At 40.8% G+C, this 17,017-nt stretch overlaps 1 protein-coding gene across 1 annotated transcript in view; it reads right to left on the bottom strand.

Moving 5' to 3' along the window:
* The window catches only part of PEPD (peptidase D), a 339,112-nt gene that overhangs the window by 30,448 nt on the left and 291,647 nt on the right, over nt 1–17,017 (bottom strand). Inside the window, exon 13 of the mRNA XM_056525786.1 lies at nt 8,514–8,698. Coding sequence (XP_056381761.1) covers nt 8,514–8,698 — 185 coding nt within the window. The remainder of the gene's footprint in view (nt 1–8,513; nt 8,699–17,017) is intronic.

The raw sequence follows: 17,017 nt of genomic DNA on the forward strand, positions 1-17,017 counted from the left end.
AGAGATATTGAAAATGTAGCCTCCATTTAGGATTCATTACTTGCTTAGGCTTCAAAGCCTGCATCATAAACCCACACACCTGTGAAAACCTAATACCTTGTTTTTCAAATTAAAAGAAAACGGTCGTCCTGTTCACCCACACTAAACCCAATATACTGGGATATAGTGTGGGTGACCAGAAGACTGATGCAGGGTCAGTGAGTTAAATATGTACCTTCCCTCTGAATGTCCACTTGCTGGTCACTTAAGTGCTCAGTAGGTGCAAGCGCTCGTGTGACCAGCTACCATGAATATTCAAATTTACTCGGGCCCGTCTCAAGTGCGCAATTCACGGAAGATAGAAGCGGACTTTCGGAAGGACACCTCATCAGACTGAAGGTACATAATTAACTGACTGACCCCGCATAGGTCTCCAGGTCACCCACACTATAACCCAGTGTATTTGGTTTAGTGTTTGTGAACAGGATGACCGTTTTCCTTTAAGATTTTTATCAGTTTGTGTGTTAAGGCTATGTTTATACTGTGTGGATTTTCAGCGTTTTGCTGTATTTTCCCATGATTTCGTTGTGGCTTTGGTAAAATCAAAATACAACAACAATTGGGCAAATGATATGTGGTACTCAAGACCAATTTGATAAAGTGTCCCTTGGTGAATAAATGTAAATACATGTATAAGTAGAAAGTCACCAATTAGGCTTTCAATATAGTAAAACATAGCTTGTACTTAAAAACGATAAAATAGTACAGAACAAATTATATTAATGTATACCACTAAGGTGCTGGGATGGGGAAAGGGGTACAAGGGAGTACCTACGCTAACAACCCTGCCTAGATAGGGGGCTTCTATCACTAAGTGTGGAATGGGGGTGAAGAAATCCATACAATGCAATTAAATTATATACATATACATAGTGAAGTGGCGAACCTCTCTAGCCAACGCGATTCGCCCATTGGTTACAAGGGCTTATCAGGGAGAAAGAGGAGACCACAATAGGGTACATAAGAGAATGGTATTAGAGAAAACAATGCATATATACAAACAAATTATATTAATGATGTTAATGCAGCAATAGTACACTGGGTTAGTAGATACTCAGTACCATGACCACATAGTGTTTTGGGGAAGATATATTGACGATATCTCCATCATATGATCAGGAACGTCCCAACTTTTTGAATAATTTGGTCTAACTCTCAACAGTAATAATATAGGCCTCAGATTCACCCATAAAATAAATAAAAAGACTCTTTTTGCATGTCGTCCTTGAACGCAACAATTTTGGAGGTATCAACCAGAGTATTCAGAAAACCAACCACAGAAAACAATCTATTAAGGTGGGAGAGCCACCACCCAACACATTTAAAAAGAGGCATCCTTAAGGGACAATACCATCGTATCCGAAGAAACTGCTCTTCTCAACAAGCGTTTAAAGCAGAAGCCCAAGAAATGAGAACTAGATTTAAAGAAAGGGGCTATCCAGACAAATTCTAAGACAAGCCTACCAAAGTGCGCAACAAAGGGACAGAGCACAACTCCTACATCTCAGGAATCATGATCCAGCCAACATAATTTCACCTATAATGTTCCTCCCTCTTTCCTCACTCATTTTCCTTACTGTCAAGTCGTTTATCAACCATCTGTGCCATTATCCACATCCTTGACATCATGGTGGGTTTGTCCCAGCCACATTATCTTTTCTTTTATCTTTGTTGGCCTGGGTTTCTAGTTGTTAAGTTAAAAGTTATACCTGGTACCCTTTAACCCCTCCATAAGCTGTTTCCAGTACGGGCCACACTATAATTGTTACATACATCTATCTATCTGTACCTACTCATTACCAACTATTCACAACATAGAGACAGCACCGGCACAGCTGCGGCAAAATCCTATTGTTCAATGAGCACTAACACGACCAAGTGCTGGTAATGCAAGGAGTGATGAGGTAATGCCGTCCGTACCGACCCGGGTGCTCAATCCTTTTGTGAATATACAGAATACGATCCAAGAAGAGCAAAAGAAAGAGGAGGCACTTACGTTTTTGTCGGGGTGACAGCAAACTTCTTTATTTCAGGTGCGGCGTGCGATCATCGGCGCGGGACGCCAGACCAGTGCAGACAGGTAGTGACAAATGTTTCACGCCCCTTCTGGGCATTTCTTCAGACTCCAACTATCATATCTATATCCATCCAACTATTCTGTTCACTACATCTCATCCATAACTCAATATATGTTTTTCTTATATATTTTTTTTTTTTATTATCATACATCAGCACTTATCCCCTTATTAATGTCCACGTTTGCCTATTCACTTAATTTGGATATGCAGCCGTGCCTTTGTTTACATCACATGATCTGGCGCACTGATTGCACTTTTTATTGAATTGCATTTGCTGTGTATAAATAGAACCTTAGTCCTAATGTTGTTAGCTTGAGAAAGATCCTGGAGAGGACCGAAACGTCGCTGCTTTGTCACATTTTCTGATGGAATAAATCCACATTTTTTTCACCCCTATGGAGTGCTGCACTGGCTTTGTATTTTTTTGTATGCTTTGGAACTTTTGGACTTAGTTCCTTTTCAGTAGCTTGCACCCAGCACCTTTTCTATTTTCTTTGGGAGTGCTGTTGTTTTTATATATATAAACATATACTTTTAGGAATCTTCATTCATGGTCTCTATCATGTACCTTCAGGCCTCTGCCTTGTAGGATTAGAGGACTATATCTGGTTGCCACGCTCGCAACAGCTTGTTATGATTGGTAAGCTGTTTTTTTTTTCATGCTCTGTCACCTGCAGCTTTATATTGTTCTGCCTAATGACACTGGTATTTATTTGTTTCTTTTACAGTCGGAGTGAATCCCTCACAGAAGTCCAATCAGGGCTACATTTACATCAGGCTATATCGGTTTTATGTCTGTCATGCTATACAATCAGTATTATATATGAATTTATTTGTGCAACCCTTCCTCTATCGCTTATTTTGTGACCTACTTTGTGACTCAGTGACCAACTTGGACAAAACACTGACATTGTCCGTGGTCTACACACAGCTTTATTCATCAGACTGGCTGGCACCTACTAACCCAGTGTACTAATGCTGCATTAACATCATTAATATCATTTGTTTGTATATATGCATTGTTTTCTCTAATACTTTTATCTTATATACCCTATTGTGGTCTCCTCTTACTCCCTGATCAGCCCTTGCAACCAAGGGGAAAACACGTTGGCAAGAGAGGTTCGCAACTTCACTGTGTATACGTATATATAATTGAATTGCATTGTATTGATTTCCTCACCCCCATTCCACACTTAGTGATAGAAGCCCCCTATCTAGGCAGGGTTGTTAGCGTAGGTACTCACTTGTACTCCTTTCCCCATCCCAGCACCTTAGTCGTATGCATTAATATAATTTGTTCTGTACTATTTTATCGTTTTGAAGTACAAGCTAAGTTTTACTATATCGAGAGCCTAATTGGTGACTTTGTACTTGATTTCGATTTCTACATAATTTAACTAATAATAGACCAAGCAACATTCAGACTTCAGAATTGAACTACACAACTATTTTACTTGTTATCAATAGTCACTTTAAACTAGTGCCCCTTTTCCAATGTCTTCTATCTTTATTTGAATGTTTCAGATCATACTACTACTTTTAATAATAGACAAAGATAACTGACAAAAATACAAAATACTGTTTTTAAATGATGACTGCATTTATAGAAGGGGCGGAGGCGTGACGTCACACGGGGGCGGAAGCGTGACATCACACGCCGCCGGCCTTGTGGTCGTCGGTAATCAGACCCGGAGCAGCACACTTGGTCAACAAAATGGAGGCTCTTAGCGCACTTTTTGATCAAAATGTGTCCCCCCATCCACCTCATCATATCGGATAACTTGCTATACTTAACATTGCATGGATCCCTCAACATACGATGGTTTCAACTAACGATGGTTCATTTGGAACTAATTACCATCGTATGTTGAGGGATCGCTGTATACATATAGGGGGGGCATTTATCATTGTAGGTGTAAGGTGTAAGGTGTGTGCTGGTAATGTGTAGGAGCACCAAATTTAATAAATGGTCGCAGAGCATTTCATTAATTTTGTGCAGGTCACAATTTCTGAAATTTTACTCTTCACATACACCAAAAAGTTAAGCCAAGTCTGGGCTGGTGTAGTTTAGAGACTTTTTACTGGCTTTGCGCCTTTTTGTGCCTTTTCACAAAAAGGCGCAGTTCATAAAACCCTTTCATATCATGTGTATTGCAAAAATCAGTGGAATGCAACTCAAAATCAGCAGAAATTTGTAAACCAAAAAGCGCAAAAAAGGCGCAAATTGTATCTTTTCTAGACACAAAAAACAGTCTAAAGACAATGATAAATGTCGTCCACAATGTTATTATCTGCATTATATCGAAAGTTTTTGTTGACAACGGGTACACTTTAAACATATTTGTAAATTACTTCTATTAACCCCTTAAGGACTCAGGATTTTTCCGTTTTTGCACTTTCGTTTTTTCCTCCTTACCTTTTAAAAATCATAACCCTTTCAATTTTCCACCTAAAAATCCATATTATGGCTTATTTTTTGCGTCGCCAATTCTACTTTGCAGTGACATTAGTCATTTTACCCAAAAATGCACGGCGAAACGGAAAAAAAAAATCATTGTGCGACAAAATCGAAAAAAAAACGCCATTTTGTAACTTTTGGGGGCTTCCGTTTCTACGCAGTGCATATTTCGGTAAAGATTACACCTTATCATTATTCTGTAGGTCCATACGGTTAAAATGATACCCTACTTATATAGGTTTGATTTTGTCGCACTTCTGGAAAAAATCATAACTACATGCAGGAAAATTTATACGTTTAAAAATGTCATCTTCTGACCCCTATAACTTTTTTATTTTTCCACGTACGGGGCGGTATGAGGACTCATTTTTTGCGCCGCGATCTGAAGTTTTTATCGGTACGATTTTTGTTTTGATCGGAGTTCTTGATCACTTTTTATTCATTTTTTAATGGTATAAAAAGTGACCAAAATACGCATTTTTGGACTTTGGAATTTTTTTGCGCGTACGCCATTGACCATGCGGTTTAATTAATGATATATTTTTATAGTTCGGACATTTACGCACGCGGCGATACCACATATGTTTATTTTTAATTTTTTTTACACTGTTATTTTTTTTATGGGAAAAGGGGGGTGATTCAAACTTTTATTAGGGAAGGGGTTAAATGACCTTTATTAACACTTTTTTTTTACATTTTTTTTGCAGTGTTATAGGTCCCATAGGGACCTATAACACTGCACACACTGATTTCTTACACAGATCACAGACGTGTATTAACACGCCTGTGATCAGTGTTATCGGCGCTTGACTGCTCCTGCCTGGATCTCAGGCACGGAGCAGTCATTCGCCGATCGGACACCGGGGAGGCAGGTAAGGGCCCTCCCGGTGTCCGGTCAGCTGTTCGGGACGCCGCGATTTCACAGCGGCGGTCCCGAACAGCCCGACTGAGCAGCCGGGTCACTTTCAGTTTCACTTTAGAAGCGGCGGTCAGCTTTGACCGCCGCTTCTAAAGGGTTAATACCGCACATCGCCACGATCGGCGATGTGTGATATTAGCCGCGGGTCCCGGCCGTTGATTAGCGCCGGGACCGACGCGATATGATGCGGGATCGCGGCGCGATCCCGCTTCATATCGCGGGAGCCGGCGCAGTACGTAAATATACGTCCTGCGTCGTTAAGGGGTTAAAAAATCTTAATCCTTCCAGTACTTGTCAGCTGCTGAAGTTAAGGTGTTCTTTTCTGTCTGACAACAGTGCTCTCTGCTGACACCTCTGTCTGTCTCAGGAACTGTCCAGAGCAGGACAGGTTTGCTATGGGGATTTGCTCCTGCTCTGGACATTTCCTGAGACAGACAGAGGTGTCAGCAGAGAGCACTGTTGTCAGACAGAAAACAACAACTCAACTTCAGCAGCTGATAAGTACTGGTAGGATTAAGATTTTTTAATAGAAGTAATTTACAAATCTTTTTAACTTTCTGGAGCCAGTTGATATGAAAAAAAAATGTTTTTCACTGGAGCACCCCTTTAGAGGGGTACTCCACCCCTAGACATCTTATCCCCTATCCAAAGGATAGGGGATAGGATGTCTGATCACAGGGGTCCCGCCGTCACACGGGGGCGGAGTCGTGACGTCACGATCTTCCATCCCCGAGGTCGGGAGCCAGAACCTCCAGCGCTTCCGGAAGCAGATACAGGTGGGTGCTGCATGCTATATTGTGGGGGTCCCCAGCGGCGGGACCCCCCGCGATCAGACATCTTATCCCCTATCCTTTGGATAGGGGATAAGATGTCTAGGGGTGGAGTACCCCTTTAAAATACAGATGCCAAACAAAGTCACTGAAATTTACCAGTCTAGAAAGGGTTACAACGCCATTGCTAAGGCTCTGGGACCACAGTAAGAGCCATTGTCCACAAACTGAGAAACGTGCAATAGTGATGAAGCTTCCCAGGAGAGACAAGTTTAAAAGGGGTACTCCGGTGGAAAACAATTATTTTTAAATCAACTGGTGCCAGAAAGTTAAACAGATTTGTAGATAAGTACTACCAGTACTTATCAGCTGCTGTATGCTGCATAGGAAGTTGCATAGTTATTTTCAGTCTGACTACAGTGCTCTCTGCTGACACCTCTGTCCATGTCAGGAACTGTCCAGAGCAGGAGCAAATCCCCATAGCAAACCTATGCTGCTCTGGATAGTTCCTGACACGGGCAGAGGTGTCAGCAAAGAGCATTGTGGTCAGACAGAAAAGAAATTCAAAAAGAAAATAACTTCATGTGGAGCATACAGCAGCTGATAAGTACTGGATGGATTAAGATTTTTAAATAGAAGTAGAAGTAGTTTACAAATCTGTTTAACTTTCTAGCACCAGTTGATTTTTAATAAAAAAATTTCCACCGGAGTACCCCTTTAACAAAAGTTCCCCTAAAATGCAGGAGGTCACAAAAGAAACATCTAAAGGTACGTTAACATTATGCAATCTCCACCCAAAGCTATTCTGGGTAGAGAGCTAACCTGAAGTGAGCACCACCGAAATCTATTGGTACTAGGACCATGCTATGCACTGTCAACATTCATGGAAATGCAGTCAGTGCAAATTTACACCAAAAGAATGAATATGTTTGTTCTTTCAGCGGAGTCTGAAATTAGAATTTTCTGTTGTGGAAATTTTGCAATTTGCACTGTGCAACAGAATCCCATTGAAGACAATGGGAGACTGCTGTATTAGCATTTCCAAGTTTAATTTTCCAGCTCAAAAATCCTGTAGTATGAATGTAGCCTACAGAACTGCAGGCCTCACTCAAAATTTTTTTTTTTTTTTGCATTTGGCAAAAAATCTATGACACAGAAGAATTTGGGGATAATATTCTATGGACTAATGACTGAAGACAAGGGTCTTGATAGCTTTAATGTAGATCTAAGACAGGATACTATAAGAACATATTTACAACACAAGTGATGTATGATACACGCACACACATATATATATACACACACATACACACACACATATTATATATATATATATACATACACACACACACATACATACATGTATATATAATGGCGTTCCTGTATGGACTCTATATTGCTGCATTATGTATAAATGAAATACTGTAGAGTCGTTCACTCATATTGCAGATGATGATCGCAGGACACAGCAGCTTGATGGTCCTTGCTGGTTCTCACACTCTCCTTTCCTCTCTCACGAGAAGCATGAGTAAACTGGGAACTATTGCTAGAATACCCATTTCTGACCCTGCACATAAGGAAGGAGCATGTGATTGAGGGAGAATCAGCAGAAAGCAAAGGTGGCAGGGCTAGTCACAAAACAAAACAAGAAAAAAAAACATCTTGTCGGCAATTGCTAATTGTTGGTCAAGTTGGAGACCATTTTAGTCACCATCTAGAGCCCTCTATACCAATGGTCAACATTAGTTGATGGGTTGGGGGTGTACAACTACTATATATCCTAATTTCATACATATAGCAGCAGCAGCATACAGATGTGAGTGGGGAGGGGTTTGTGATGAAGTCACCTTGTAGTTCACAGGAAGTGACCCAGGACAGACCACTTTCTGAGACTTAAATAGTCATGTCATTTTCTGGTGATCTGAATGCAGGCCACATAACCGAGTTACAGTAATGAAATGCATAAATGCAGCCATGTCAGAATAGACAGATGGAGCTGTAAGACTAGTGATGGCGAATCTTCATGAAATGGGCAAGGGGATCTTCCATAAATGGAATGATCATGTAAACGTTGCATTTTGTGTTTCCTTTCATTGGTGAAAACTAGTTGGCTGATCTGGAAATTGGGAAGATTGGAAATAATTCACAGCACTGTAGTCTCACTTGGCATAATAACGCTTCATTTATCTTGTACTGAACCACTTCATCAAGTTGGTAACTAAGGACATACACATGCACAAAGCACTGACCTCTGGGTAGCCTCCAACATCATGAACATCAATGCCAAGGAAATGACCCAATCCGTGTGGCATGAAGACTGCTCCCATGTGAGCCTTGATCATGTCCTCAACATTGCCCTTCAAGATGCCAATCTTAGTCAGTTCCTCCAGTTGAATACGGTCAGCCAGACGATGCATATCTGGCCATGCCACACCTGCAGGGGCAACAGAGGTTACACTCATTAGTTTAATCAGTGTAGTATGTATATAAGAACTATAAAGCGTGAATTCATATGTGTATTAACTATTTTGTGAGAATTAAGATAAAATGATGCATTACACTGTTGTCAATTCAATGAGTGGGCTGCATGCATGTGCCAGGTCCTCCAGAGAGAAGAACATTGGGGACCCCTCTATTAGAACTCCATATCTGGGCAGATGATCCCCTCATGATCAGACTGTAGTTTATAAAAAAAAATTCTGTTTTGAGAATAATTCAAGAAGAGTAGTTGACCGCTTTTTGACACCCTGAAATAAGTCTCCAATGATCAGTTTCTTGGAGGGAGACCCCTTTAATATAAAAAGTGTAAGTGCAATCTTCATTTCAACCTTAAACTCCGTCCATCTGATATATCAATAATCCTACATATTAATAATAATTTGCAGTTTGCCTGGAGAGCTATGATTTTGTGCAAACGCCAGTGTCTGTAATCTATTATAACTGGCTGTGTGCAGTTCCAGCCTCTGACCCACACCAAGTCTACATAAAAATATCTTTGCTCTGTTGGTTAAAGGTTATTTTTTATATATATTTTCATATCTGCCGTATCATATGGTAGAAGCCTAGAACAGCTTCCATTACCTGGCACGGCTTTCTGTAGAGTCCCTAATATGTCTCTAGCTGAATTCTGGGCCCCTATCACATTGGGAAAGTAACTCTTCCTTCACATACAGGCATAGAAAACAATACAGGTAGAGGGTTAAAAATGTACTTTTATTGAAAACCTTCTAAGTCTGTTTCTGTATATGCTGGATTTATATCCCTTAGTTAAAGTCAATGGGGTAGGAATACCACTAACTCAATAGGAAAAGACATTATGGCCGAAAAAATTGAACTTCGTAAAAAAAACCTTGTGTTGTCACACCACGCCCCCTCAATGCAAGTCTATGAGATGACCCAATGCAAGTCTATGACCTCTCATAGACTTGCATTGAGGGGGAGTGGCGTGACAACGCGAGGGGCCGTGGCAGTGACATCACAACCCCCGCTCCAAGCATTCGGTACAAAATGTTCTGAGCGCTGGGGCAACGGCTCCTTTAAATATGGTTCCAATGTCTTATGTGTAATGTCTCTTTAAATCAGCATTAGCTCAGTATTGCACATCTATATAAGGTGTATGCTAATGTTGTTTTAAAGCAGAAGTGCAAATAGATACAAATATAATACTTATGCATTCATTGTATTTTAGGGTGATAAAGAAGGTGTCACGTTGAAACATTTCCTAGTTGATAGGTCTTGCAATTTAGAATGAAGGGATCAAAGAGCTCCATACATTCCTTTAGCAATTATGTGAGATTTACATTACTTTTCTTAGGTTAGTCTTGTTAGTCTGAGTTATCTTTCTTAAAAAAAAAAATTGATTCTAATGTGTACTTGTACTGTATGGTTACGATGTTATATTCTGAAAAGCCTTAAAAATACATGTATATAGTACCCCCCATCATTACCACCAGAGGATAGGATATGTTACCCATATGCCAAATGAACAATGACCTATAAATGACAGTAATCATGCCAGAGATAGAATCAGGCCATTCCAGGGGATTCTGTGTCTCCAGACATGTAGAATATGCCAAGTCCAGCATTTTGGATGACTGTGCACCGAGTCGTTCCCCTGTGACTCCTCTCCTTGCAGCTGCATAGGAAGTGTCCTTGTACTATGGAAGGTATCAGCCCAGTCGCAAAAAAAAAAAAAAAAAATCTGCTGATGGTATGTCTGTTTAATCCCCAGTTCACTGCCAAATGATATCATGTGTAATACAGGTCAATGAACCAATGGCCAAGCCGCTCAGGGAGAACAAGACACCAGTAACTGGTCTCTTATTAACACTGGCTGCCAATGCTACCAGACAATAGACCACCTTACCCAATACTAATCCCTTGGGGGGGGGGGGGGTGAGGGCTTCTCCTTTCACCATGTGCTGTACAACTGGATCCATGCACAGGGAACCTTTCCCACATATAGGAAACATACAGGATTTTATATAAATACATAAATAAATATATCAATTTATTCATTCAAAAGGAGCTTCTGATTGAAATGTAAGGCGCACAATGTCTCAGACTGCCTCCATACCAAAAGAGTGGCATATGTTTACCTTGTAAGATGGCTGCTGGAGTCAGTATTAATGGATGTCTATACTTCAGGTATGGGAATATAGGTTCCAAGACCTTTCCTGAATCTAATCTTTGTACCCAGGACAATTCTATACACAAAACAGTGTATTGTTTGTCACAAACCACAAGCCACAGTTTAGCTGCTGTTCACATAAGTTGTGTCAGACTCATATTTCTTCTTACAATGCAAATGGCGGCAGAATTTATGTTCTCATTAGTGTCAGAATCTGAAGACTGAAGGTGAGAGGTCGGGGTTGGGGGAACAGACAGCGGACTGTAAACTTCTGGCCTCCAGCTGTCACCGAGCCAGTCGTGAGCATTAGAGGGGCTCTAAAATAATCTCACGATTTCAATATACCTTACCTTATTTATTTCTTGACTTTCATTGACTTGCTTCTCTGGGCTGTACCCCGCAATGTCCTGTGATTATTTAGGACTTTTCTAGACAACTGAACATCTATATCTATTTCTACTTACTCTTTGTAGAAGACTGTAGGTCAACCAGGCACAGCCAACTGAATTACAGGACTGTGCACCCTGGAACCTAATCTACTTGTACCACATCTAGAGAGCACTGCGAATACACACAGCTCCCCAAAATGTTGTCATTACTACAAATGCAGAATTCCTGCCGATAATGTGTACATCATATATAGTGACAGCTTAAAGGGGTTATCCACCATAAGGTGATTTTAGTATTTACCTGCCAGACAGTAATGGACATGTTTAGGAAGGATCCGTGCTTGTCTTGGGGCTAAAAGGCTATGTTGTGATTCCATTATAATGCTGCTGATTTCTTTTTGTGAAATGGTTATTTCCTGTTAGAGTTCTCTCTCTTTAAATGGCCACTCTCATTAAAATGTATTTTTGCTATTGCACTCCTTATGGTAAATAAAAAAATCTTTCTAATGTACTTTGTTTTAAAAAATTAAATGAAATTAAGTTTTCTATGATTTGTGTTTAAAAAAAGCTGCCACTAGATGTCTCCCTACTTGTCCAGAGCACATTTCCCCCCATTTATTGCACAGAATTTGGACCCCTGCTGGCCTGGCAGAAGTCCAAAATCAGGAAATGCTGAGGGGGTTGTGTGCAGCCTTATCCAATCAGAGCTCATCTCACACACTGAACTGCTATGGGCTGTAGGTAGCAGAGTGAGGGAGGAAGTTCTCCCCTGTATGGCTTCAGATGAGGTCATGCCTGCTGGGTAACACCCCTTCCCAGTCTGTGAGACTGAGCAGAAAAAGCAGAGCAATATCAAGGTAAAGAACTAAAAAAAATTATAAAATAAAGGCAGGGGTGGTTTATAATGATGGGGGCAGTGAACTGGGAGGATGATAAAATGTATCCAGATCATGAGAGGTACTCTTTAACTACAAGTCCCAGAATTCCTTGTTAGCAAGTGCAAGGTCACTTTACTCCCTACCCACTGAAGCACAGGTGAGCTACCTTCTATTGATTACAGAAGAGCATGTCTTCTGTAATCAATAGACCAGTGTTTCCAGCTGTTGCAAAACTACAATTCACTGCAGAATGATCTCCTTCACACCCAGCAGTCGCTCCACCCATTGAATCAGACAGGCTCCCTGTCATCTCCTGACTAGTGATGTAATGTCTCGGGCCGCACTGCAACCTGGTAAAACCTGAGACAACACTCATTTTGTATTCTCTTAAAAATAAATATCGGGGCAAAGATCACATAAGAATTGCAAGACCACCATCAAACACAGGTACAGACACTATATTATGAACTACACTAACTTTACACCCCCTGTAGCATAGTCAAAAAAAAAAACTGGAATAAACCTTTAAGCACAACAAATGCAAGTTTCCTATAAAAGTAAGGTAACGTATAGATTTTCCATGAGCCAACGAGACAATCCAGAGAGCTAAATCCCCTGACTCCAATCCCCTGACTAAACCACTGTGCCAGATGTTCCAAACAGCGATTGATCTCTGGTGGGTACAAGAAAGCATCTGCTATCGGTGGGCGGTCAGCTGACCCCCATACCAAAAGAGATTGTTGGCCAATCCTGCAGAAATCGGCATGATTGGATGGCTTAGCCCAGTTTTATAGCCAGCTTTAGTTTTTCCTAAAAAGGGCTATTTCAGTTTAACCCCTTAAGGACGCAGCCCTTTTTCCCCTTAAGGACGGAGCCATTTTTTGCAATTCTGACCACCGTCGCTTTACGAATTAATAACTCGAAAACGCTTTTACCGAATATTCGGATTCTGAGATTGTTTTTTCGTGACATATTCTACTTTATTTTGGTGGTAAATTTTCGGCGTTACTTGCATCCTTTTTTGGTGAAAAATCCCCAAATTTCATGAAAATTTTGCATTTTTCTAACTTTGAAGCTCTCTACTTGATATTCCCAATAAATTTTATTTTTATTCACAAATACAATATGTCCACATTTTGTTGGCATCATAAAATGGACATAGTTTTGAAAAAATTAGAGGGCTTAAAAGTAGAGCAGCAATTTTCAAACATTTCATGAAAATTGCAAAATCTGAAGGGACAGATGTTACAGAACTACAACTCCCAGCATACCTGGGCAGTCTAGGCATGCTGAGAGTTGTAGTTTGGCAACATCTGGAGGGGTACCCTTTGGGCATCACTGTAACAGTGGTCTCCAAACTGTGACCCTCCAGATGTTGCAAAACTACAACTGTCAGCATGCCTAGACTGCCCAGGCATGCTGGGAGTTGTAGTTCTGTAACATCTGTCCCTTCAGATTTTGCAATTTTCATGATATTTTTGAAATCTTCTCCTCCTGGTACCAGCCTCCATCTTCTCCCCACTGTCCCCACGACATCCCATCCAGGGGTGGGCAGAACGGGGGGTTGCGATGGCAACCCACTGTCCTGCGCTGCCATTGGTCAGAATCAGTTCTGACCAATGGCAGGGGATAGGAGGAGATCACAGCACTGCGACCTCGCTTCTAGCCTTCAGGATGATCGGGGCTGTCACTGACAGCTCCGATCATCCCTATTTTCCGGGTGATCGGGTAACCAGAGACCCGATCAGCCCGGAATAGCAGAAAATCGCATATCTGAATTGACATGCAATTTTCTGCGATCGCCGACATGGGGGGTCTCAGGACCCCCCTTGGCGATGTGCCGGGATGCCTGCTGAATGATTTCAGCAGGCATCCCGGTCCGGTCCCCAACCTGCTAGCGGCGGGGACTGGAATTTCCACGGGCGTATGCATACGCCCCACGTCCTTAAGGACTCGGGATGCAGGGCATATGCATACGCTCGGCGTCCTGAAGTGGTTAAGGAGAAACTGACAAGCTATAAAAAAATAAAAAAATAAAAAAAAGTTCCTTCCCGCAATCCAGTATTTGTACAGTTGTGTGCCTTCTTTCTTGTAGCTGTATTGCACAGCTCTGCACAATGGAGGCAGGAAGCTGCCTCGCTGAGCTCCCCTGCCTCCCCCATATTGCTCGTCCCCATAATGAATTTGCTGATGGCTTTCAGAGAGCGAGTGCTCTTGCTCTCTGAGTGCTGTTGCCCTCCAGGTGTAGCACATTAGCATATTAATTACGGGTCAGGCCAGACAGGAATATGGAGAAGGCAGGGTAGCTTGGTGAGTTGGCTCCCTGCCTCCACTGCGCAGAGCTGCACAATACAGCTACAAGAAAGAAGACAAATAAATTTACAAATACTAGATTGTATGCACCAAAAAATAGTACACTAACAACACAATGAAATAAAATACCAATCTTTATTTCACACTATAGATAAAATATGAAACACACACATTTATTAAAATAGCACCAGTTCATACACTGAATGTATACATGAATAGGCCTATAAATTATGGAAATCAGGCTAGATAAAAATATACAGAAAAGCATCACATAGTAAATTCAACTTACACACATATGGCAGGAATAGGACACCGTAAATAGTAAAGACTATAAATGCTGCATAAAGAAAAAGTCAGTCTGAAAATACATACAAACATAAATGTTACCACGGAGGACAAGTCATGTATACCTACCCCGCCACACTTTTCGCTGTTGGGCGCCTCATCAGACCCCATGACGAAACACCCAACAGCAATTTTTTTTATGCATAGTGTTTACATGTATGCTAATATTAGGTACACCTATATGGTAGTGTATGTTTTTTGGTGAAATACTGGATTGCTGTAAGTAAGGACTGTTTTTTTTTTATTTATTTTTTTAAGCTTTTTAAAGCTTTTTTAAGCTTTTTTTTACCTGCACTATAACCCAGTATACGGAGTTAAGTGCGGGATAACAGCTTGTCAGTTTCTCTTTAAGCTAAATAATTTTGCAATCAAATTTCTGTATGAAATCTTTACAGTTAAAAAAAAATAAAAATAAACAAAGGTTTCTATTTTATGACAGGAAGCAGAGATCTTGAAAACTGTGTGAAACTGAACAAACATTTGCTGAAATGGAAATACCCCCTTTTAAAGGGACCACAGAAAAACACCTTTAAATCAAACCATTCATTTCCACAAAGTCACTTTAGTCTAGACATGGCTATTACACAATGACAGCAATACCAAGTCTAATAGAGCTGCTGCATAGTAGAAAGACATATTCAAGGAGCATTTCCCTCTAAAATCATAAAAAACTCCCCAGTATATTTTAGTCCTTGAGGTTTCTTCTTCGGTCAAGCTGTTAACTATTCTGTTCAGCCATATCATTTTCTGAGAAAGTTTGAGTACATAACAATACGGATGCATGTCCAGTGATACATTCCTTTCTCCAATGCTGGTGCATAAGCAACATAATACCAAATCTGCTTAAAGGGGTATTCCAGGATTTATTTTTATTTGACTATGCTTCAGGGGCTGTAAAATTAGTGCAGTTCATAATATAGTGTCTGTACCTGGGTGTGATGGTTTTCTTACAATTCTTGTGATTTTCACCCTAATATTTATTTTTATCAGCATACAAACTGTTATCTCAGATTTTTCCCAGGTTGCAATGCGGCCGAGACCTGACTCACTAGTCAGCTGATGACTGGGAGCCTGTCTGCTTCAATGGGTGGAGGGATCGCTTGGTGGGTGAGGGATCACTCTGTAACTAATGCACCAGCTGTAGGCACCCTGATTGAAAACCACAGGTCTTTTGAATGGATGCAGCTCATTTATGTTTCAATGGGTGGGGTGGCTGATGTGTGGGAGAGAGGAAAATGGAATTATGAGTTTTGTAGGCAAAAGAAGAAAACTCAAACAGGAAACACCGGTTCACAAAAAGCTAGCCACAGTGTTATGGTAATCTCACAGCATAGCCATTTAGCCCCAAGACAAGCGCTGATCCTTCCTAATCATGTCCATTACTGTCTGCCAGGTACGTACTAAAATCACCTTGTGGTGGAGAACCCCTTTAAGTTCCTATTGTCATTCCAACACAAAGGTTTTTCAAAAGGTGCTTTTTCCTGTAAATAAGGTTTAATAGTTTGGAACTTTCTAAGACTTTAGGAAGAATTTATCACCTGGCGAGTACTTGCAAACTTGCCTAATGCAGTGTTTTTATTTTTTGCGCACTGACTTGCGCCAAACTTATCAGATTTTTCTTGTTCTGCGCTCTTGTTGTGTCCAGGGGGTGTGGTTAGCAGATGCACTGGTTGGTGTGTCGAATGTGTTAAAAATTATTTCTGCGCAAATGTACTCCAGTGCCGGCTGGTGTATGAATGTGTGTGAGCTTTACACCATTATACAACTATTAAGCCTTTTGTACATAAAACCTTAATGAGCTATGGTACCTAGAAATGATTTAATTTTAGGGTGAGACTCAATAAAAGATATATGCATTGTCTTTGTTTGTGTTATATATTGATGTCATCCAGCAAATAGAAACTAAAGTAATAGCCGACACTGCCCCTTGTTCCACCATGACACATTGTTAATGACCTCAGAACCCGCTGCAGCTTGTCACTGACTTGTATTCTATACAGTGAGACAACAATGTCCTGACGTTAACTCTCACTTGGGGTTTAATTTCCCAGACTTCCTCATACACAAGGTAAAGCATAGAGCAGGGTCATATCAGGTCAGCGCACATATATATTACCTTAGCAAGTACACATAACCAAGGTCTCCCTGACAAGGCGGGACAATGATGATCTGTGTAAATACTGTACAGCGCTGACGTT

Source organism: Hyla sarda, chromosome 6 (assembly GCF_029499605.1).
Source record: "Hyla sarda isolate aHylSar1 chromosome 6, aHylSar1.hap1, whole genome shotgun sequence".
NCBI classification, from domain to species: domain Eukaryota; kingdom Metazoa; phylum Chordata; class Amphibia; order Anura; family Hylidae; genus Hyla; species Hyla sarda.